Below are 25,561 nucleotides of genomic sequence, written 5' to 3'. Positions count from 1 at the left end.
TGCGCCGGCAGTGGGGAGTAGAGAAGTGGAAAGACTGACAGCTGTCTCCGAGGGAAACTCGGCACGACTTGGTGATGACGACTTGTGGGAGACCAGAGCACGTTTGGTACAGACACTCTGAGATGTCCACAGGCCTGAAGCCCAGGAAAGAGATCGGATTGGCAGGTATCAATCTGGGAGTTGTCAGTAAATAAACAGTTGTCAAAGCCGTGGCAGTAGATGACATTACACAAGGAGAGCGAGTTTAATGACTTCAAGAGGATTCACGGACAGAATCCTAAGAAGCATCAGCAGAGATCAATGAAAAGGAAGGGCCAGAGAGGCAGAAAGCGAAGCAGGGAAGGGTGGTGCAACACATCGGTCCCCTTCTCTCCAGTCTGTATCTGCCGGCCCCTCCTGCTTGCAAATATAGGCCTGGGAACTAGGTTCTCAATAAACGCTTGCTGGGAAAAAAGTGCTTCTGTTTCACAATTAGACTATGTTGATGCTCACAGACCTTGTTACAATTTAAATATACTTTCACAGCTATCACCTTGAATCTCACCATGGCTCAGAAAAAAGTGCCAATGTAGACTGGGCCTTCCAAGATGTGTTGATTTAAAAAATATATATTTTTATTGATTTCAGAGAGAAAGGGGAGGGAGAGATAAAAACATCATCGATGAGAGAGAATCATTGATCGTTTGCCTTCTGCACCCCCCACACTGGGGATCGAGCCCGCAACCCAGGCATGTGCCCTGACTGGGAATCGAACCGCGACTTCCTGGTTCATAGGTCACCACTCAACCACTGAACCATACCAGCCGGGCAATGTGTTAATTTTTAAAAAATATATATTTTATTGATTTTTTACAGAGAGGAAGGGAGAGGGATAGAGAGGTCGACACATCAATGAGAGAGAAACATCGATCAGCTGCCTTCTGCACACCTCCTACTGGGGATGTGCCCGTAACCAAAGTACATGCCCTTGACTGGAATTGAACCTGGGACCTTTCAGTCCGCAGGCTGATGCTCTATCCACTGAGCCAAACCCGTTAGGGCCAATGTGCTGATTTTTATACTCTTTTTTTTCAAGACCTTTTTACCTTCCCAAACCCATCTTACCTTCATATGGGGGAATTAGTAACAAAACAGGGGCCATGGAGAAACACTAATTTCTAATGTCCAATTTGGAAGATGGCCCTCCCAGATAAGAGACTTACAGGTCGCAGCTTGCCATATGAGGTCTCAGGAGTTTGCCTTGGTGGCTGTGAGAAGCCCGGCGATTCGGCATGGACGCTATTTTCTAAGGGAGGGAACCAAAGAAGCTCATTTTATTTGTGTTTTTATTTTTTTCTTATTGATTTCAGAGAGGAAGGGAGAGGGAAAGTGAGATAGAAACATCAATGATGATAGAGAATCACTGATTGGCTGCCTCCTACATGCCCCCTACTGGGGATTGAGCCCCATAACTGGGCATGTGCCTTGAATGGAATCAAACCCAGCACCCGTCAGTCCACAGGCCGACGCTCTATCCATTGAGCCAACCCGGTTAGGGCTACTTGTGGTTTTGCGCAATGAGAATTAATGCAGATCTGTTTGCCCTCCAGTGAACAAGTGAGTTTCTGAGTGAAAATCCATTTTGACCCGTGTCCAGGAGAACCCTTACCGTTTGCTGAAGGAGAGCGGGGGAAGTACTGGGAGCTCCTCTTGTCTGGGCTGGGGTAGGGGCTGCTGGGAGGCTGGTCATACAGTGGTAGTGGTGGCAGGGAGCCGGGCGGCTTGGGGGATGGAGAGATCTGCCATGAAGGGAAGGGAAGGGAGGTTACAAAGTGCTCACTCAGGAAGGACAGACTAGCTTCTCTGACTGACTACTTCAGACAAGTTACTTTTCTCTGGAGCTGAGTTATGACTGTTGACTTTTTTGGTCAGATTCATTAGAAGCACAAGAGCCTGGATTAAACACCCTAAACCCTAATTTTGTGTTGCTTAAATCTTTTTCCTCTCATAGATCGCATTATACCATTGATTAGTTCATCTTAAAACAGTTATCAAGTCAAATCATTCTCTAGAGTTCCATTAAAAACATACCAAATTAATCAAGTCAGTAAATTCGATGAAGGACAAAAAAGGGGACAAGTTGTATTTTTCTGTATGTGTGAAAAATAAAATAACTGGCAGAGTTTCTGACTTCCCCAGGTCTCGTAGATGTCAGGCTAAGGCAGTGGTCGGCAAAATACCACGTGCGGGCGCGCACGTACAGTGCGATTGAAACTTCGTGGCCCATGCGCAGAAGTCAGTATTTTGTGGAAGAGCCACACTCAAGGGGCCAAAGAGCCGCATGTGGCTCGTGAGCTGCAGTTTGCCGACCACGGGGCTAAGGGGTCATATCATACACACAGGACATGTTCCTTATGGCCCTGGCCCTGCCGGGCCTGCCATGATAGATCCCAATCAGAGGTTTCCTGTAAAGGCAGGTTCTGCTATAATGAGCTAAGCTCAGGGCCACGAATATAATAGGGCTCTGGCAGGCTCATCAATTCTCTGAAATGGACCGGCACAACCTGGGCTGGCAGGAGGCTGACAGTGAGCGAGAGAAAAAGCAAGCTAATATTTTTACTACATAAACTAACCACAGAGAGAATACATTCCCTCTCTGGTTTGTTTCCGTTTCTCCTCATACAATGTCACATACAATTTAGCATTTTGGTTAATGGATTCGGAGAATAGAATGTGGGAGAGGAGAGGTGTGACACAGCCTTTACAGAAGAGCCTGACCAATAGGTCCTACTTTCCCAAATTTGGTTTTGCAGAAACCTGACAACTGAGGACTGGAGTGGCGAGGGTGAGGCTGAGACCGCAGCCCACTTCTGCGTGGGTCCACAGACCCCACGGGAGTCATTTTCTTTAACTATCTTAACTCAGCTTTCTCTCTTCTCACGTACCCGAATCTCTCTCATCCCTGGAGCGTCACCATTTTCTGAGGCTGGAAGTTCTTCCACGAGCACCGATGGGAAAACTCCAATCCGCCCACTGAATTCTCCCTCCCAGAAGCCATCGTCATCTTGGTTTTCTTTGTTCAAGATTCGGATGATTGCTCCCTCAGGAAAAGATAACTCGTCCTCCGTCTGACCCTCGTAGTCATAAAGTGCTTTCACGAAACAGACTAGGTGGCAAGAGAAAGAGAAATGCAGTGAGAAGGACGACAGCCAGGCTACTCGCGACCTCCCCTACGCTCATGTGAGGCCTAAGAGAGCCTTGTGCAGAGTAGGAGTACAGCTGTAATTTTTACCCACTGAAGATCAACCTTAGGGGTCTACAATAAAGAATAAAAGTGGCCAAATCAAGGAAAACATGTTATACAATAGAAATGGAGTTGTGCTTTTTAATCTGCTGAAGGTTGACTCTGGGGAAATACAGTTTAGGCCAAATGAGACAGACAAAGAGTGCCTTATTTCAGTCTTTACCACTGGCGTCTCCGTTGAGGCTGCCTGACACGAGCTCGGCCTCCGTGGAGTTGCTGGAGGTGTGTGACCGGCTGTCCAAGGCAGCCAGGGACTGCAGCATGCTCAGGAGGCTGTTGGAGGTGGGGAACTGGAGGTACTTTTCTGGCACATACCCCACTTGACCAACTTTGTTTCGAGCCTGAGTAAAAGACATGTGACAAGACAGGTTTGCACACACAATCTGGACAGAGCGTAACAAGAACCGAAACACACTCCTAAAAATGTCACAAGAAGGGGCGATATGAGCAAAGGAATATACCTTTACCCAGTCTTCCATATCTCCATCTTCAATCACTTCTAACACCTCATGTTCCTCAATGGTCAACTCATCTGGTTGAGAAGCCTGCAATGTAGGATGGTCATGGACAAAACAAAAAAGGTTAGATAAAGAGAAGATGTGTGTTGATCATAACAAAAACGGGGGGTCAAAATACTGAAATGATTTTGAAAACATATCAAACACAAAAATTTAAGTGTAAAACTATCACAATGAGGTGAAGTTTTACTTAAAAACAAAACAAAACTAAACTAAACAAAATAAAGCCATAACCAAAACTGGAGAAAGGGAGTCCTGCAGAGGCAAGAGCTCAATGAACACTGCGGTCTCGGGAAGCAGGGGAGCAGGGTTCCAGCTCCGGCTTCTGCATCTGCGGTGAGTTATTCAACTTCTTGATGCCTCCATTTCTTCAATGACAATCCTGCCATTCTCAGGAGGCTCGGGGAGTCAATGTGGGATGAAGAAGCACAGAGCCACGATGGCTTGGGACGCACAGGCCAAGGAGAAAGCACTGCATTAGAAAGCAGAGGGCTACATGGAGGTGCATGCTGGGAAATGTGAGGAGCTATGTACATGGATTGGATGACAGCTTGAGCAGCACCTAGAATTCATCTGGAATCACTGGCAAACTGTGGCCAAGAAAAGAAAGTTGTAGTAAAGGAAGTGATTGAGATCTGTCAAAATTTGGATTTATGATGCTCCAACTTAACTGTGGAGACTGGGCTGATCCACGCAGGTGTGTCTGCACGAGCTGCTGCCTGTGCGGCTTTGTTATCCTGACAGCAGGAGTTCACAGGCACCAGCCACCCAGAATCTGCCCTTGAGGCTGTAGAACCCGAGGACAAACCTCAGGGGCTCTGCAGAAGGGCTGGAGAGAGACTATGTGGCTTTGTTCCCTAAAGAGACTTGTCTGTCACCTGTTCGCCGGGAGGGGGCTGCTGGCCTTTTCTGACTCTCTAGTGAACAACCTTAAAAGCTTCCCTCAAGCCCCAAGATTAGTTAAAACTATCACCTGAGACCATGGTCTCAAAGTGTGAAAAATCTCCAAATTTCACAAGCAAAAACAAGGCAAGAAAATGGGTCACTTCCCTAAGATTCATTTTCTATTTCATGTACATGAAAACATTTCATCAAACCCAGATTCTGGACATTGCTTGAGATGGAAAAATAGTATTGAAGATAGCTGACCAATCACATAAGTATTTACTCCAGGACCAGAATGTTAAGTAAATTACCTCTGATCTCAAAATATGAGGGGAAAAAGTTCATTTTTTAAAAATCCTCACCTGAAGACATGCTTAGAGAGAGGAAGGGAGAAAGAGGGAGGGGGGGAGAGAGAAGGAGAGAGAGAGAGACAGAGAGAGAGAGAGAGACAGAGAGAGAGAGATTGGTTGCCTTCTATATGTGGCCTGACCTGGAATCAAACTGGCAATCTTTTGGTGCACAGGACTACTGAGCCACTCTAGCCAGGCCTCACTGGTTCTTAATAGCTTTTCCAAAGGAATTTCTTTGCTCCTCTGAAACCACATTATACCGTGGAATATACCAGCAAAAGGCACCTATATAACAAAGATATTTTTCCTAATTCCATGGCAAGATTTTAAAAGTACCAACATGCTCCGGCCGGTGGGCTAAGTGGTTAGAGTGTCAACCCGTACACTGAAGGGTCACAGGTTGGATTTCTGGTTAAGGATGTGTACTTGAGTTGCAGGTTCTATCCCCACCCAAGTTGGTGCACGTGCGGGAGGCAAACCAATCCATGCTTCTCTCTCCACTCCCCCCCCCCCCCTCTAAAAAACAAATAGAAAAAATATCCTTGGGCGAGGATTAAAAATAACAATAACAACAAGTACCAAGAGCCAATCATGAGAACACCTTTAAATATATTGTTGTCACCCTGGCTGGGTAGCTCAGTTGGTTAGAGCGTCGACCAAGATGCCAAAGTTGAGAGTATGAGCCTCAGTCAGGGCACATACAAGAATCAACCAATGGCCCTGGCTGGTGTGGCTCAGTTGGTTGGAGCGTTGTCCCATGCACCAGGAGGTCTATTCCCGGTCAGGGCATATACCTAGGTTGTGGGTTTGGCTGGGGCTTGAGGCACGTACAGGAGGCCTGATTGATGTGTCTCTTCCACATCAATGTTTCTCTCTCTCTCTCTCTCTCTCTCCCCCCTCTCTCTCTCTCAAAAAAACCAATAATAATAATTAAAAAAAGACTTTAAATATATTGCTGTCCTTGTAAAAAAGTCATGGAGGTCCATGCAAGTTGTCCAACATTGTTATATAAGCAGACACTTTCTTGCTCATACCACCTCCAAGAAGTGACCAATTCTTCTACTGGACAAGGTCAGGTCCTCTGCATGGCACTAGGACTCTAGAGAGTCTGGTCCCCAAGGCTCTCGATGTTCCGGCCCTAGCACACTGGTCCCTGTTCTCTGAACACACCGTGTTCCCTTGCCTCTATGCTTTTACCAGGCTGCTCCTTATTTCCAGCAGTCGCTGCTCCCTCTTTCCCATCCAGTGAATGGGTTCAGATTACTATGAGTTCAAGTCTAACTTCAGTCTGTAATTTTCAATTATCTTCATAACTTAGGCAAGTGACCGTAAGACCTCTCTGAGCCTCAGTTTTCTTTTTATTCTTATTAGAATGTAAGCTCCATGAGAGCGAAGATTTTTGTCTGTGTTGATCAATGCTAGATCCTTGAACCTAGTTTTTTAGGTACATGGAAGGTGCTCAAGTCATATTTGTTGAATTAATGGGTTGGGAAGGGATTAGAAAAAAAATATTTATGGTGCCAGACACACAGTACTTCATAAATGGTAGCCACTATTATTACTCATAATTTGAGGCCCAGCTCATGTTTTCCGAGACTACCCACAAGGAGCTGGTTGCTTCTTCCTCCTGCTCTCATAAGGCTTTGCACATCCCTCTAACACTGACGACCATGGCATCATAGTTAGTTGTTCGCCCTTGTGGGCTTCCTACTAGAATGACTTACTTAAAGCAGGGAAGGTAATCTCCTCAAGCCAATTAAAGACAGCAAACCGGTCGGTAAATAGTTATTAGTAAAGACATGGTCTCACACTGCCACCTAAAGTCCTAATATACAGTGACAGCCAGAACTCCAGAAGCAGCCACGCCCTCAATTACCCCCACTCTCTCTCTAAATTTCCTGTTTTCTTTTAAAACAATGTTTTTCTGAAGACAAAAGTAATATATGTCATTGTAAAAAAGCTGAAAATATGCATAATTGAGATGTTAAGGTACATACAATTTGGTATCTTAATTCTTTTGACATAGCATTTCTTCTTACACAAAAAACTCACTATTGTAATTTTCAAAATATTGTTATTGTTACATTATATCAGTAGTTAATATATTGAACTAATCCCTTATTGGATTGCCAACTTTGAACTATTATAAAGTAGACACTTTATAAAATGATGAAAGAACATTTTGTATCCAAAACATATTTCCATATTATGGGTCATTTCCTTAGGATTTATGCTAGTAGGGTCAAAAGTTATGAGCATTTTTTTTAAATTTTAAGTTTTTAATGAAAGTTGTATATAATATTACTTTATTCCTGTCCTGCATCTTCTCAATTGTTTCTTCCTTGTATTTTCCCTTTTCCTTTCCTACTTGGTGAGATTTGGCTTTATGTTCAAGGACCTTTTTGCAGTCTTTGTCCAGCTTTAGTCTAGTGATAACCACCTTGCTGGGGTGAATGCCCACATGAACAGCTGTACCATTAGCTTTCTCCTGTTGCACTCGTTCAATGTAGATGACAAATTTCTTCCTGTAAACCTGGACTACTTTGCCAATTTGCTGACCTTTGTACGTCTCGAACACCTGAACATCCTTTCGGATGGGCATGGATCGAACACTGTATTTCTCTCTCAGCTCTTTGGAAAGAGGAAAAGACATAATCTTCCTTCGAATGTGGGAAGGTGCATTGAAATGCCTTTTACGGTTCTTTCTCCGGTCAGAAGTCACAAAGGGATTGAACTTCATTTTGACCGCTGGCGCTCCTACGAAGGCCGCAAGAGGGAAGAGACCCACACGCTGTTTCCGGTTCTCTATGAGCATTTTTAAGGCTTTTGAATCTGGTTCTTAAATACAGCTTTTCTTTTTTTCACAAGATTAATCCAAGCCTTTTTGCTATTCTGGACTATAGGAATCACTATCAGGCTTACACTTAATCTCCATTCTAATCTGCCCTCTATAGTTATCTATATCAGGATCAGGGTTACCTTAAAAGCCCAGTCTGATTTTAGGACATCCAATGGCTCCCCCAGGCAGGATAAAAGGCAGACTTCAGTCTGGTCTACAAGGCCCTTTGCTCTCTGAGGGCAAACATCCTTACTTCCAGCTGCTCTGTTCCCCACACTTGCTGCTCATGCACCACTAAATTTCCCAGACACCCACAGGCTCACCACACCGTGTCTGTATCTACTGTTCTCTTTGCTTAGAAGGCTCCTTCCCTTCCCTTCCTTCTCACTGTATCTCGAAAGATCTAAGAATTCATGATCTAACTTAAATGCCACCTTGTCTGTAAAATTTCTCCCAACCATCACAGGGAGAATTAGCAGTTTCACCTCTACTATGTTTTCAGACATATTCTATTTTTTCAATTTAATATTTATTCTTCCCAGACTATCCATTTCTGGGGGACATGGATTATGCCACATTCATTCTTGCATCTGCAAAAGTTATCACAAAATGGGCGCTCAATGAATGCTTAATGATTTTTATAGTCTGTTTACCATAGGGACATACCTGGGATATGCCAACAGAGGGGATGTTGGATGAGTGTGAGATGTTTGTAATCACTCAGACACCTAGGACCCTTCTCCACTTAAGGATCTCAAATTTTAATTCTGAAACTTCAAAGTAAATATAATATTGAGAGGTGAGATGGGGAAACATTCCCAAAGCTGGTTTTATAATCTCTATAACAACTCTCCAAGTATCTCAGAAGATGATTTCAAATTTTCAAAGATTATCTAAACAGTTTACATAAGAAAAAAAACCAACACTCCAACTCTTTCAGAAAATAGGAAGTATTTTTAATTTAAATATATAGTGAAAGGTTGTTAAACTAAAAAGTCTGGAAATCACTGATATCGAGGATTTTAAGTAAATAGTGCCAGCTTTTGGCTTATCCCGGGATGGGGATAGTGGGAGTGAGACTCTCCCGTATATGATTGCTGAAGATTCTCTCCAGACACTTCCTCTGTTGTTGTCCCCTAAGCACTGGGTTTCCATCAGCATGAGAGCCAGAGGAGGGTTCATTTGTTCATGCCTTTCTTACATCATTTATTTATTCCACAATTATTTACTGCATACCTACTATGTGCCAGGCACAGTCCTACATGCTGAAGACACATAGACAAGGTATACAGACACAGACAGGTTTCTGCCTCCATGAACTTTTAGTGGGGAATCAGACAAAGACGTTTAAAAACAAATAAGTTTAAGTGTAGCTAATGACAAGTGCTATATAGTAGATAAAAGAGGGCAAAGGGCAAGGGGATAGAGAGGAGTGACTGAGCAGTCAGTTATGTATTTACGTGGTCAGGGGAGACCCGAGGAGGCACTATTTGAACGGAGCCTCAGTGAATAGCAGAGGGCAGCTAAACAAGATTTGGGAAAAGAGTTCTAGGTAGAGGAACAGCAAGTGCAAAGTTATCAAGACAGGAAGAAGCCTGGTGCCTTTGAAGACTGAAAGGCAGCCAGAGTCGCCAACGTATAGTGAGTGAGGGGTTAGGAGGGGGAAGGGTCTGGCGTGAAGCTAGGGCAACCGGCAGGGGCCAGACCGATCTGGACACTGCAGACCCTAGTGAAGAGCTTGTTTTTCTAAATGTGATGGGAAGCTTCAAAGGGTTTCAGGCAGGGGAACAAAATAATCTCCTTTATGTGTTAAAGATAATTCTGGCTGCAGAGTGGAAAATGGACTGTTGGGAGGCAAGTATGAAGAAGGGATACCAATTACGAGTGGTTATTTTTTCCCCATTTACTGTAATCAAAGCAATGGCCTAGGGCAGGCCAAGATGGTGAAAAGGAAATGGATTCAGGATACGTTTTGAAAGTGGACTCAATAGGACTGACTGATGGACTGGATGAGGGGAGTGAGGGAAAGAGAGAACGAGGGGAACTGAGTAAAAACTTAATGTGCAAGCAGGGCAGGGGTGAGTGAGATTGAGAACTATTACACTAAACCAAGTTTGGATATTCTGGCATCTATTTATCCAGGTCCTTGCTTAATACAGAAACAAGAGTTGGTTATATCAAGACTAGGAAAGATAAAGATGAACCACCTGCTTTGTAAAAATTTTTTATTTTAATATTAATTTGAGAATCACCTTAATAGAGGGTCTTGTGTTAAGCAGGCAACTGATCACAAGAGTAAGAGTTCTATGAACGGAAAGTTTATCAGATGCCAGGCACTGTGCCAAGTGCTTTGCTATAAAAGGGTTATTTAATTTCAACTAGCCTTACAGTATTATCCCCACACTACAGATAAGAAAACTGAGGCTCACAGAGACGAAGGGACTCGTGTGGTCATATAGCTCCTTAGGAGGCTGAGACAGGATTTTAACCCAGGCAAATGACATCAGAGCCCAGACTATGCACCATTATGTTACGTTGCCTCTACTATTAACTGGACACCAAGTTTATGTTAAGCACAGTAAGAGAGGCTGGGTAGATACAGTTCTATGTATCTTCAGAGCCGTTACAATTTAATATGAGCAATGTGTTAGAGAAATACAAACCTTGTACGAATAAACAACTTTGCAGGTGAGTGGATAATTTCTTAAGGTGCCAGAAGGACTGGAACTGCTGTCATCAAAAACATCCATGTTGTCTTCAAACTCTTCTTCTTCTCTTTCAGTATCTGCATTAAGCTAGGAAAAATTAGAAGCCATTGGCTACCTTAAATATTTCAAGAAAGTGGTTGAAAGCAACACTTAAAACCTGATTATTTCAAAATATTAACTTATTCAACTGCATAGAGAAATAAGTGTCTATTCTCACTCGCATTTTTCATGTTATGAAAGGACACAGGTTTTTTTAAAACCAAGAGTAAATGTCTTTCAAATTTTTATCAGTATCCTTTCACTTTTCACTGTTAAATACCAATTAATAAAGACCTCTTACCATTTTAAACTGATCATATTGGGGAACATTAAAAAGATTTCTAAATGCTACCAAGGATGTGGAGAAACAGGCTTTCATCTATGGCTGATAAAAATGTAATTTGATATATATATATATTTTAAAATAACCTACCTACTGAAATAAAAATTAAACATACCACTTGATCTAGCAATTTCACTTCTGTAAATCCATTATGGAGAAATAAAAGCATCAGGATGTGGGACTATATAATCTAGGATGTTTACTGCAACAGTGCATGTAGTGGCCAAAGCCTGAACACAATCTATATGGTCACCAATAGAGGAATGTCTGAATAAACTGTGAGGTGTCTATATTATAGATCAATAACACCAATTAAAAATGAGTTAGGGAATAGAAAGACCAGAAATAAACCCTCCCATATATGATTTAATGATTTTCTACAAGGGTCCCAACACTATTCAATGGGGAAAGGACAGTCTTTTCAACAAACGGTACTGGGAAAATGAGATAACTACATGTAAAAGAGTGAAGTTAGACCCTTAACTTATAAAAATTAACTCAAATTGACCAAAGACCTAAATGTAAGAGCTAAAACTATAGAATTCCTAGGGAAAAAAAAAACAGGGGAAAAGCTTCATGACACTGGATTTGGCAATGATTGCTTGGATATGACACCAAAAGCACAAGTAATAAAAGAAAAAAAAGATAGATTGGACTTGATCAAATAAAAAACTTTTATGTATCAGAGGACAAGAGTAAAAAGGCAACCTACAGAATAGGAGAAAATATTTGCAAATCATATCTCTAATAAGAGATTAATATCCAGAATAGTATATAAAGAATGCCTAAAACACAACAGTAAACACACAACCCAATTCAAAATGGATAAAGGACCTAAAAAAACATTTCTCCAAAGAAGATATCCAAATGGGCAATAAGCACATGAAAGGATGTTCAACTTCACTAACCACTGGGGAAATGCAAATAAAAAACGTTGTAACAAGATATCACTTTGCACCCATTAGGATGGCCATTATAAAAAGACAGGAAATAAGTGGAGATAAGTGGAAAAATTGGAGCACTTGTGTACTGCTGTTAGGAATGTAAAATGGTGCAGCTGCTGTGAAAAAATGGTATGGCAGTTCCACAAAAAATATAACATAGAATTACCATATGATCCAGCAATTTCACTTCTAGGTATATACCCAAAGAATTTGAAAGCAGGGACTTGAATAGATATTTGTATGCCAATGTTAATAGCAGCATTATTCACAGTAGCCAAAAAGGTGGAAGCAACCCAAGATGAATGGATGAACAAAATGTTGTAAATACATACAATGGAATATTATTCAGCCTTAAAAAGGAAGGGAATTATGACACATGCTACAATATGGGTGAACCTTGAGGACATTAATATTAAGTTAAATAAGCCAGTCACAAAAAGATAAAAAAGTACAATTCTACTTATATGAAGTACTTAGAATAGTCAAATTCACAGAGACATAAACTAGAATGTTGGTTGCCAGAAATTGGGGTTTGGGGGGGGGGTGAGGAGTTTTACTTTTTCAAGATGAAAAGAGTTATGGAGATGGATGATGGTTATGTCTGCACAACAACGGTACTGTACTTAATGCAACTAAACTGTACACTTAAAAATGGTGTAAATGGTCAATTTTATGTTATGTATATTTTACCACAAAAGGGGCATTTTTCCTTTTGAAATACAGCACGAGGGAAACAATTTTTAACAAAGTTTAAATGTGTATTAGTCACCACAGCTAAAAGGCACATGTTAATTAAAATGGTACAAAATATAAAAAATGTATTTACGTAGAGTGCTGTCCATGATATTAACATACAAATAGTATTTATATAATCATAACTATCTGACAGGGGAAGGTATAGAAAAAAGAGTAATGACTGGAGAACAGAAGAGGTAACTGACTTGTTTTTTATATACCCCTGTACTATCTGAACTATTAGAACAAGCATGTTTTACTCTTTAAACTAAAAATCCAATAAAGATGAAACAAAACCAGGCTTAAAGGTTTCTTTGTTTGTAGCTACATATAAGCACTTATTTGGCTATATTTCCCCATTTAAACATTCAAAGGCACCAATGTTTGTACATTAAGGATATAACATTATTAATGAACAGTCAGAACTGGGCCTCACAGTAGAACAATTAAAATATCAAATACTGACTATACGTTGAACACTATGCTAGGCTCTTAGATATGAAATGGAGGGCACCATCATGCTTTGCAGGAGCTCACAATCTAAGTGGAAAACTACCGCAACTAAATGCTAAGTGCGTAGGGAAGTATGAATATGGAAGAGGTCACTGGAGAAGGTCAGAGATTTCCTGGATTTAATGAGTCAAAAAGTAGAGGCTGCCTTTATTGTTAAGTTCTACTTTTTAATAAATTAAAATGACTTATCTTGAGTAATTATCACTAACATTTTAAAACGGACTCTCCTCTTAACTGCATTTCTCTAACAAAATTCTACAGATTTTTTTTTGTATGTGTGGGTTTCAGAAGATTAAATCGTGCATATTTTCTGTCACATTTATTGGGTTTCATTTCAAAATCCCTCATTTATAACTACAATTGAAAATCTCCACAACTGAGTGAGGTAATTGTGTACCTCATCTTACAAATAATTCATCTATGGTCAGTCAGGTCAATGACAAAAAGTAGGCTCAAATCTTGACCTTTCAAATCACCTCAGGCTTATGATTCTACTATTTCCCAACAAGGCATTGTGTCATAAAAGACGAGGATCATATGCTAGAAATTGCTTTCACATTCTAGTAAAATAACTGTTGACATTACAAAACGAAACAAAACAAAAAACACCCATACATCTTTAAAAACTAAAATTAAAGCCAATGTGGGTAGAACAAGTTTCCAAAAATATATAAGGAATGTTAATATGTATTGTGCTTTGGCACTGGGAGTCAATCCAAAACATTTTATCTTGGCAACGCTGTTTGATACTAAACATTCCGTCCTTCCCCTTTATGTTCTGGGTTCATTTTTTGATTCTCATGAAAGAGAACGAAAGGCTGTAGCGACAGCAGTAGGGTCACTGCCATGTGCTTTCTGGATGGCTCTGTTTCATAACAACTGCTCTCTTACTCTTTCCCCTTCCTGCCACCTGACACAACTTCAATCACTATTCTTTCTCGATGTACTAATATTTTCCCTTTCTTTGATGTTGTAAAATGCTTACTCTTATTGCAAGGGCAGATAAGAACCTTTCTGAGTTGGTTTCAGTAGCCATCTTCTTGTACTTGGCAAAATAAGCTCTGAAGGGGCCTTAAGGTCCGATAATGAACCGGAAAGCAATGGGTCCTCTAGGTTCAACACATATGGGCTTGAATGCTGACTATGCCATTTACTTGTTGTGTGACTTTGGGAAAATTATTTAACTTCTCAATGTAATCTCTATAATGGAGACAATACTTCTTCATATGAAAAGGTGTTCAACATTAATAATGAAATGCACATTAAAACTATAATGATACACTACTGAATGCCTATTAGAATGTCTAAAATTAAAAAGACTGACCATACCAAGTGTTGGCAAGGATGTGGAACCACTGGAAACACCAGCATCCTATTGATGGGAATGTAAAATGGTACAACCACTCTGGAAAATAGTTTGGCAGTTTCTTAAAATGTTAAATATATGCCCACTATAATGTTATCATCATAATTAGCTAGTTAATAATAGGCAGAGAGCAAAGGGGAGGCCAGACATTAGAAGCATGGCCATCTGGGCAGCTTTACCAGGAAGCTACAACTTCACGCTCCCCAGGGAACCACCTGTCCATACCCTATAGATCTCTGAGGAAAGGGCTGAACAAAGGGGGAGATGGGTACATGCAGTGAGGTTGGCGTGATGTAGGGAAGATGCTTGCCTGTCAGTCTAGCCCGGGGAACAATGGATTGGATAGATGGTGGACCCCATCAGACATGCATGAAATGTTGGAAAGTTAAAATCCTCAAAGTGTTCCCTCTCTCTTACTCGCCTCTCAGTCGTTCTTGCCCTCTCTTGCTCTGTGACCTGCACTTGCCTATTCTCTCTCCATAGCCATGTGGCCTTAAGCAGCCACACATGCAGACCCCACATACAACGGACTAGAGCTGGGAACACAAACTAAGCTAGCCAGATGATGGACTTTAATATGGAGCAGAAACTATGGGCAATACTCTTAATTCTGGCCCTGCTGAAAACAAGATTGGACTTCTTCCATGAGAAGACAGACAGAAATGGGACTTTGGCCCTAACCGGTTTGGCTCAGTGGATAGAGCAACAGCCTGCGGACTCAAGGGTCCCAGGTTCGATTCCGGTCAAGGGCATGTACCTTGGTTGCGGGCACATCCCCAGTGGGGAGTGTGCAGGAGGCAGCTGATCGATATTTCTCTCTCATTGATGTTTCTGGCTCTCTATCCCTCTCCCTTCCTCTCTGTAAAAAATCAATAAAATATATTTAAAAAAAAAAAGAAATGGGACTTTGGAGGGAACCCCCTTAATTTTACATAATCGATAAAGCTTTCCACAAAACCCCATCCTCCCGTGAGGGCCTCAGGAAATTCTTTTCCTCGGGGCACCCAAGAACTCCACTTCCACCGATAATATAACCCACTCAAAACATATGTTCAAAGCAGTTTTTCTTGTAATAGCCCGATAACCCAAATGTCCATCATCAGGTGAGTGGATAAACAAACTGTGGTATATTCATACAATGGAACACTACCCAGCAATGAAAAGATGGAACTACTGATACCTGCATCAGCATGGGATGATCCTCAAAATAATCATGCTGAGTGAAAGAAGCCAAACACCCCCACCCCCCAACAAAGTGTACACATTGTATGACTGTTTATATAAAATCCTAGGAAATTCAAACTAATCTACAGTGGCAGGAAGAAGATCAGTGGGTTGAGTGAGGTGCTGGGAGGAGCGCGAGGAAACAAAGTTCTCACTGGTGCATTCGTATGTCACAATGTACCTGACTGTATGCTTTAGATATTTACAATCTGTTTATGTCAATTATACCTCAGCAAAGCTGTTAAAAATATCAGTAAAGCTTGGAAATTTTAATGACAACTGGCCACATAGTACTTGAAAATGCTAGAAGACCACTAGCTATATTGAAAATAGGATGTTCGATGATGATTCAACAAATGCTTTAAAAAAAGAAAAACAGGAATGCACAGTAATTAAAACGATTCATGACAACAGGTAGAGGGATAAAGGGTTAGCCACAGGGTCAGAAAGTACGGAAAGAGCAGGGCTTCAGAGGCAGACACATCTGGGTTCAAATTCCTGCTCTCTCCACTTCCCAGCTGTGTGCTCCTGGGTGAGATGTTTAACTCTTCTAAGTCCACCTCCTCGTTGGCAAACACATTCAGAACTGTTGTGATCAGTAACTGAAATAACGTAGGAACGTGCCTGGCATAGTACCTGTTACAGAACAGATACTTTAATGATATGCGGTAAGCTCCCTACTTTCAGCAGTATTTTAAGCTGAGTTGGTGCACTTGGGTGGAGTAAACTGCTTATCTTCAGGTTCAGATGAATATTTTCGAACAGGCACTACGTGTAAGGATCTGTGTCAGGCACTCACAGCTAGGCAGAAAATCAAAGGACACAATACAGCTGGAGACACTTGTCTTAGAAGTGAAAGTCTCTACATCTTTTCAATGTCCACCGTTTGGTCTTAACTGTCATGAGACTGGTTCGCTCCATCTGTGGACACTCAGCTTGCGAATTCCCAGCAGCTAGCAAAGGGTTTCATAAGCATTGCAGGCTCAATGCATACTTACTGAATTAAACAAAACTGATCCCAACTGGAAATTTGAAATGTCAGTTTCACTAAGAAACGTGGGCTGTTTAAGTATGGAGTTTAATTTAGTCCAATAAAAAGACCACTGCCCATTTGGAAATAATGTAAACAAAAGTGACAGAAGATTTCTTCAGGTGTATTTTACAATTTTCTACAGTCTACACTTATCACATTACAAAAATCCATCATTTATTTTCTTTGGGATTAGCTCAAGTCAACAGATTTTCATATTTCAAAACCAAAGCCCACTGAACTGCAAGGACTATTAGGCATTATTGAGGCAGATGGGAACCAAACTATCATACTGAAGATTAAAAATATTTCATCTCTTTGCCTTTCAGAAACATTATTCAGCATAGTCTACAGAATGAGTGGAGTCAGAATTTACGTCTATGCAACTGTGCAAAATGCTTGTATTCTTAGAGAGGCTGCACAACCAAGTAGATGTCAGGATGCCTTTGTACAGTAGCTGGGAGAAGTGGCTGAAGTCAAGAAAGTCACATAAACAGTGTTAGCTACAGTTTGAGAATCTAAAGAAAAAAATAATAAAAAGAACAACAACAACCAAAAAACCCCAAGCTCAAACTGAAACAAAGGACTATAGACATCTGACCCAATAAATCTACTTGTAAGAATCTATATTACAGAAAAAATAAACCCAGCATGAAAAAAAGAAATATGTATATAAATGTTTTTTTAGAGTATTATTTAGACTATCTGGAGGCAATGTAAATATTGAACCTATATGGAACAGTTAGTTAAATGAATTACAGCACGCTTTCCTGATGGAATACTATACAGACATAAAAAGGATGGTTATGAAGACCATTCAGCAATCTGGAATGTTAGATGGAAAAATATGCAAAATTAACATTATTATGATAAATATGTTTTTTAAAAAAGAATAGTAGAAAGAGAGAGAAATTACATTAAGTTGCTAACAGTAGTGTTATAAAGATGAGCTTTAGGTAGTTTTTTCCCACTATTGTAATTTCTAATTATAGTCTAGTTATCTAACTTTTTCTATTCTAAAATTAATATAATTTCAAAATCAGGCTGTAAACTGGGTTTATGAGTAAGAGAAGGCAGGAAAATAAGAGAAGGGAGGGATGAGTGAACGCTGACTGGGTCACTGGTAGCAATCCAATCATATGAAGCTGTGTGTAGGCTCTGGTTAACCATCAATTGAATATAACAGTAGACTGCTCTCCTTTTAAAAAATGGTGCTATAGTCTGTGAATCTTTGTCTCCTCCCCCTTCCTATATTCTGTACTACAGGATAACACAGAAGGCAAAGAGTTAATACCCAATTAAGTACAGTTCCTTCCTTATTTTATAAGGTAAATAGGCATGTAACCACTTTAACATCTATAAGGCACTTTACACTGCTGATGTCTAACAGCGGTATTTACCATGTTTTCCAGATGGAAGGGAATTCTAAACTTGATGACTAATGTTTCTGTTGGCATCTATAATGGAAGAAATAATTTAGTCCCCAGACTGTGCATTTGTGATTTATGCTCCTAGCCAGCTAGCTGTCAGGGTGAAGAGATAACTCCCTGTGAATAATTTCAGTGCTGTCACTTAAAAGCAGGTTAAATAAACATTGAGGCTTCATTAAGCTATTTTGTGCCTACATCCTTCCCTTATTTTTATTGTTAGTAGAGTTTCCACACAATATATCCTGCAGCTGAAAGCGTGAAGACACAAGCTCCATAAGACTGACTAGAGGAAAGGAAGAGTGAAAAGGAATTGCAACATGCTTTCACAGGAGATATGGTATGTCTCTAGATGAGCTGATGTTGTTGGACAGTTCTCAAAAATACCCAATTTAATCAACACTCACTGCCTGACTGTACCACTCACTGCCAGACACTGTACTAGGCACATCTTTATTTTCTTCCTTCACACTCAGAAGCCTTTTTTTTTTTTAAAAAATCTCATTTTAAAGTTCTTCATGGACTATCACAAATGACATTTCCTTCTTGGGCAAAAGTCTCTCCTACTTTTCTAGCTGGTATTAAGCTTTACTGACGACTCTTTACAAAATCACGAGATTTTGGAGTTGGAGGAGATCTTAGAATCATTTAACTTAACTTTCTTTGTGAAACCCAGAGAGAAGTGACTTTTTCCAAGGTGTGCAGATGAGTTAGGAGTAAGCAACTAAAAAAAAAACTTTATTGTTGAAAGCATTACATAGGCCCCCCTTTCCACCCCCATTAACTCCTTCTAGCCCACCCCCGCAGCCTCCCTAAGCCTTCACCACCCAATTGTCTGTGTCCATCGGTTATGCATATATGCATACAAGTTCTTTGACTAATCTCTTTCCCCTCACCCCCCCACCTCCACCTTCCCTCAGGAGTAAGCAATTCTGAGTTTGCCAGACGGTAGCCCAGTCACACACTAGATCCATAAAAGCCTGTCTGCTCTTTGAGGAGAGAGACCAAGTCTGGTTCATTTTCGATTTGCTCAGGAAGCAAGCACACAGTTAGGCGGTAAGTGCCAGCCCAGTTGATGCAGTTAGAAAAGGTGCTAGTCCCAGGAAAAGCAGGGGCTTGACTGGTTGCCAACAGTGCTGCTGCTGAAGCCAAAAGCAAACCTGTGCCTGGAGTTTGCTGTCGTCACAGCTCCTGTACAACAGAATAACCTGAGCAGATGGGAGTTTGACTTTGAAAAGATGCAAGCTCTTCTAACCCCAAAGTCAAGTGGACCGTGTGTGCTTATCTTCCCCAGCTGGGTTACCAATAACAGTGAAATAAAAATAAACCTTCAACAGATTATTTTTCCTTAAAATGCACATGTACACACAATCCTTTTTGAATGTGCAAGCAGAATGGTATGTAAAAAAATTGAGAAAAATGCTAGGAATGTTCTTAAACTTTGGCCAATTTCTCTAGCAAGGATGCCTTTTTAAATATGAAGGGCACAAGGACTGAAGGGGCACTATGGCTATAGTGGGAAGTTGGAAGATTAGAATTTTATTTTTTAGTTTACCACTATCCCCTCTATCCATCCTTCCATCCATCCACTCATTCATTTCTTCCTTCAACAGATGTTTATTGAGTAGCTACTATGTGCCAGGCACTTTGCTGTGTACAGCATGAATCAGGCAGGCATGGAGATTACATTCTAGAGAGAAAGACAGATAATAAAAGAAAACAAATAAAGAAGATAAATATCCTATATATTAAAAGTCTAATATGCTTAGTGTCCAGTCATCTGTTCAACCAATCAAAGTGTAATGTGCTAATGATATGCTAAGGCTGCTCAACCACTCGCTATGATGTGCACTGACCACCAGGGGGCAGAGAGTTGACTGTTGACCAGTTGCTATGACGGCACTGACCACCAGGGGGCGGATGCTCCAACCGGCACGTGAGCTTGCTGCTGGGGTCCGGCTGATTGGGACTGAGCGAGACGGGCCTGACGTGCCCTGGAGCCCTCCTGCAGTCCCTACCTGGCTGGTCAACCTCCTGCGTCCCTCCCCGGCCCAGATCATGCACTGGTGGGGTCCCTTGGCCTGGCCTATGCCCTCTCACAATCTGGAACCCCTTGGGGGATGTCGGAGAGCCGGTTTCGGCCCAATGGCGGAATAACTGGTCGCTATGACGTGCAATGACCACCAGGGGGCAGACAATGCAGGAGCTGCACCTTGGTGGTCAGTGGGCTCCCACAGGGAGAGTGCTGCTTAGCTAGAAGCTGGGCTCACAGCTGGCGAGTGCAGTGGTGGTGGTGGGAGCCTCTCCTGCCTCCACAACAGCACTAAGGATGTCCGACTGATGGATATCTCCCGAGGGCTCCCAGACTCTGAGAGGGAGCCCCCTCCTGAGTGCACGAATTTCATGCACCGGGCCTCTAGTAGATTGTAATAAATGCCACAAGGAAATAAAGAGGTATCAACAGGGATGACTTTAGTTTGGCCAGCCAGGTATCATTATGCCTACCTATATAGTATCAGGTGAATCAGTGAACTCTTCTGGGATTCAGATCTCCAACATGAAAAACTAAGGTTTAACTTTAACTAAGGTTTAACTTTAACTGGATGACATCGGAGTGGAGAGAGCCCTGGACTTGAAAGTCTTGTTTGTAAGATACCGTCCCCCCGTGAAAGGCTCTGTGAGCAGAGGGTGAAAGTCCTTGTGCAGAGGGTGAAAGTCCTTGTGAACTGAACAGACTAAGGCACAGATTAAGAGTGTTCCTCTCCCTTTCTGGATGTCTATTTCATTTACACTAGAAAAGACTTCCGAGAACTTCAGAAACCCTAGATCAAAATTTTTACTTTGCTATTTCCAGACAAGCATATATATTTCATGAATGGGATAATGACTGTGGCAAATCGGCACTGATAAACCAACTAGGCAGAATATATTCTTCACTGAACATTTTTTAAGAACACTATTCCCCTCCAACCCCTTTCTTTCTTACACCAAAGTTTAACTCAATCAGTGATAGGTTAAAGAAAAGAACAAAACAACAAACAAACAAAAGCCAAACCACTAGCTAAACCATTACTTCTTTTCTTTAAAATTTTGGCCATTATCAGGGTTGGCTACATAGTCCAAGAATATCCTCCTTCAGCGAAAGTTAGCCCATCATCTCCAAGAAGAGAAGCCATACCGAGTGTAAAGTGCCGTTATTGGTCACTGCGGGCAGGCGGGCCCACCTCTCGTTCTCCAGTTCTTCCATCACTTGGTTCATTGCACTCTTCAGCCACGTGTCCACAGAAATGCCGATCTGCTTTAGCAGGTCCAGCCGGGCTTCAGCTTTTAACTTAATTATCTAAGAAAACCAAGAAAATGGTCAGAAATCAAGGCATTTTCTCTCTCAAATTGATAGTTTTTGTTATTTCTGACATTAACTAGTACAATATTGGCATTCACCAGCAATTCTGCCTTGGCATAATTGTTAATTTTTCAACTGGAGAGACGGAGAGAGGGAAAGGTACAGAGGTGGTGTGCAGGGGAGGGAACACAAGAACAGGAATCTGGCTGCTGATAACAGCAAAGGACACACCTGCATCAACAAGAAACATCAAATATAACTTATGAATAGGAAGATACTGATGTGCTATAAAGTCTGCATCCTTTTCTTCTTAATTAGGCTATGCCTCAGAACATCCTAAAATCTAGCATCTTCGACAGCCTTCTACCCACCTCTTGGACTTTTTCTTCTCCTCTCTCATTATTTTTTACAAGTCTGCAAATGATCTCATCATGTCACTCCCTGCCTAAAAACTTTCATGACTCCTGACTGCCTATGAGTAAAGATTTTAAATTATTAGGCAGCTGTCAAAAATAGTAGAAATTGAGAATAAAACGTTCCTATTCTCTAAATTAAAGGGAAAGACTGCCTGTTTTGGCTCTTGTTCCAAGAGGTAAGCAAGTAATCATTGAACCAGTTTAAACCTGTCTCTAAAATAGCAAATTCTTTGCTCCAATAGGCATGCCTCTGAGAGCAGTCAATCAGTGACAGGCAGCCAATCAACCAGAGCCTCACTCCAGTCATCATCACTTCGCCAATCTCTCTATCCACCACAGCTAAAAGTGAGCCAATCTGTAAAACACTCCCTGTTTTGAAAATATGCCAATCTCTGAAATCCACACTTCTCAAAACCCTATATGACAGTTCTACTTTGTTCAGAGAGATTGTATTTTGTAAGTATCATTCTCTTTTGCTTTAGTAAGTAGTATATTTAGCTTCATTGCTCCAGAAATTAGAGTAGTAGTCTCTTCCTCCAACCGTTGAAGGCTCCACTAAGGTAATTTTAAGGACCTTTACTTGATGGCCTTCTGTGGGACTCTTGGGCAAACAAGTGTTCTCACTGAGCCCTTCTGGCATGAAATTTGATGCAGGAGTTGGTATCAAAAAGGATCTGAGCTCTGACTTAGGTCATTGAGTTCTCATTGCTGAATTTATTTTTTTATTCTGAAGATTTTTAGGCACATGTATTTTAAAGAATTGAGATCACTCCTATATCTTCTTTAAAAAAACATCTAATTAGATCCTTTGCCCATTTTAAAATTAGGTTGCCTATTTATTTATGGCTTTTAATATATTTTTATTGATTTCAGAAAGGGAGAGGGAGAGAAACATCAATGATGAGAGAGAACCATTGATTGGCTGCCTCCTGCACACCCCCTACTGGGAATCGAGCCCACAAGCTGGGCATGTGCCCTGACCAGGAATTGAACCATGACCTCCTGGTTCATAGGTCGATGCTCAACCACTAAACCACACTGGCCAGGCTGGGTTGTCTTTTTATTTTGTCTCTGTCTTTTAATTGTAAGAGTTTTAATGTGTTCTAAATAAAAGTCTCTTATCAGATACATACTTTCCAAATATTTTCCCCATCCTGTGGGTTTGTTTTTTACTTTCTTAATAGTGTCTTTTGAAGCACAAAAAAAGTTTTCAGTTTTGATTAGGTCCAAGTTATATTGCTTTGGCTTTTGGTGCCATATCTAATACACTAATTTTTATTATACTTAGCATATATTTTTATCACAAAGATTTATTCCTATGGTTTCTTATAAGAGTTTTCTAGTTTTAGCTGTTACACTTAGGTATTTGATAATTTGGGGTTAATTTTGGTATATGGTGTAAGGTAGGGGTCCAACTTCATTCTTTTTGCATGTGTATATTCTGTTGTTTCAGCACCATTCCAGTATGTATTTTAAACTAATATAGGCACTGAAATGTTTAAAACAAAATAAAACAAAAAAACAGAGTAGCCTGCCTGGTGTGGCTTAGTTGGTTGAGCATTGTCCTGTGCAACAAAAGGTGGCCAGTTAGGTTGTTGGTTTGATTCCTGGTCAGAGCACATGGCCAGGTTGTGGGCTCCATCCTAGGTGGGGTGCTTGTGGGAGGCAGTCGATCAATGTTTCTCTCTCTCTCTCTCTCCCTAAAAATCAATAAAAACATATTTAAAAAAAAGAGTAAACCCTTTCTTGGAAATCATAAATGTAAGCCATTTAGCTGCTAAAAAAAGAAAGAGAAAATGAGAGAGAGAGATTAGTTTATTCTATTTTTTCAATAACAAGAAATCTAGTTTTCATAAGATTTATTTTTGCCAGTACTTTACCAAATAACTGACTACAGTTCCAGAATAAACATTACTATCTTTCCTTTAGAGTTTCAACTGTTTATATTTTAACAACTGCTTAAAAGCAGAATTTTCCAGTGTTTTCAAATGAATTTTGATGATTTGCCAATGGATTACAATTTTGCAGAGTATAGCTGTCTGTAACTTGATGGCACTCTAAATACAACGTGACCAACTCATTTTTAGAACTTGTAAAGAGACAACACTTTTTAAAATGATGTTTTATAAAGCCAGATCCTTTAAGATACAATATCATGGTGTATGAACATTGTCTGATTTTAATATAAACTATAATATAAGTATATCTAAGTATTAAGCCATAGTTGAGTTTATAAAACTTTGATAGTTATAAAGTCTGTATATCTCATTTCATTTAATCCACACAACAATTCTGGGGATGAATATTATAACCTCTAGTTTATAGATGAGAAAAATGATTTAATCAAGGTCATATTAATTGTGGTAAATTGTTATCCTTAATGAATCATGCCTCCTAGTGTCCATGTAGTCCCCTCCACATTAATTCTGGGCTTGTCCATCTAATATGCTTTGGCTAATGGAACAAATGCAAATTTAATGCAAACAGAGGTTTGATGAGTGCTCTGAGGACTTCATTTTCTTGGAATGTGCTTCCATCATGTGAGGAAGCCCAGTTTTAGCCTGAGGATGAAAGACCATTTGGAAAACAAACACCTAGTTCTCTAGCAGACCCTCTAGCTCAGTGATGGCGAACCTTTTGAGCTCGGCGTGTCAGCATTTTGAAAAACCCTAACTTAACTATGGTGCCGTGTCACATATAGAAATTTTTTGATATTTGAAACCATAGTAAAACAAAGATTTATATTTTTGATATTTATTTTATATATTTAAATGCTATTTAACAAAGAAAAATCAACCAAAAAATGAGTTCGCGTGTCACCTCTGACACGCGTGTCATAGGTTTGCCATCACTGCTCTAGCTGAATGCAGCTCAATGAGGAATCTCAATCAAAACCTGCAAAAAATAAATAAATAAAAAATAAATGCACAATCAACAGCCAGAATGGTGAGAGATAATAAATCATTGTTGTTTTGGTCATAAAGTTGTGTGTGTGTGGTTTTTTTTAAGGTAGCAACAGATTATGGTGCTTGAATAGTTTAATTTCCAAATATCTGGGGATTTTCCAGGTATCTTTTTTGTTATTGATTTTTAATTTAATTCTGATGGGTCAGAGAACATATTTTGCCTGATAACAATTCTTTTAAACTTACTGACAGTGGTTTATGGTGTAGTATTTGATTTTGTTGAATATTCCATATATACTTTAAAAGTGTGGTGGAGTGTTCTATAAATAGCAATTAGGTAAATTTGATTGACAGTAATGTTCAAGTCTTCTATATCTTTACGAATTTTCTAGCTCCTTGTTCTATCAATTACTGAAGGGGATGTTGTAGAATCGTCTATTCTTTCAGTTCTGTCCATTTTTGCTTCATATATTTTATAGCTCTATTATCAGTTACATACACATCTAGGATTATGTCTTCTTAATGAACTGATATTATTTTTAATCATTATGAATTATCACTCTTAATATTTCTTGTTCTGTAGTCCATTTTGTCTGATATTAATATAATCACTCCAATTTTCTAATAATTAGAATAACAGCTGAAATTTCTGCTCAGTTTTTTGTTTTCCAGTTCTTGCTTCTTTTTTTTTT

The 25,561-nt window shown here is 40.3% G+C and overlaps 1 protein-coding gene across 2 annotated transcripts in view; it reads right to left on the bottom strand.

The window, feature by feature from the left end:
• Window positions 1-25,561, bottom strand: part of FCHSD2 (FCH and double SH3 domains 2) — a 165,180-nt gene that overhangs the window by 2,642 nt on the left and 136,977 nt on the right. For both annotated transcript variants that reach the window (XM_006094478.3, XM_023758754.1), the window contains 7 exons: window positions 21,383-21,544; window positions 10,539-10,670; window positions 3,745-3,828; window positions 3,447-3,624; window positions 2,925-3,145; window positions 1,649-1,778; window positions 1,203-1,285 (listed from right to left, as the gene is read on the bottom strand). In XM_006094478.3, coding sequence (XP_006094540.1) covers window positions 1,203-1,285; window positions 1,649-1,778; window positions 2,925-3,145; window positions 3,447-3,624; window positions 3,745-3,828; window positions 10,539-10,670; window positions 21,383-21,544 — 990 coding nt within the window. The remainder of the gene's footprint in view (window positions 1-1,202; window positions 1,286-1,648; window positions 1,779-2,924; window positions 3,146-3,446; window positions 3,625-3,744; window positions 3,829-10,538; window positions 10,671-21,382; window positions 21,545-25,561) is intronic.

The sequence above is a fragment of the Myotis lucifugus genome, unplaced genomic scaffold (genome assembly GCF_000147115.1).
Source record: "Myotis lucifugus unplaced genomic scaffold, Myoluc2.0 scaffold_138, whole genome shotgun sequence".
Lineage (NCBI taxonomy): Eukaryota > Metazoa > Chordata > Mammalia > Chiroptera > Vespertilionidae > Myotis > Myotis lucifugus.
Note: the sequence above shows the minus strand (reverse complement) of the source record. Positions and strands in the feature narration are given on the sequence as shown.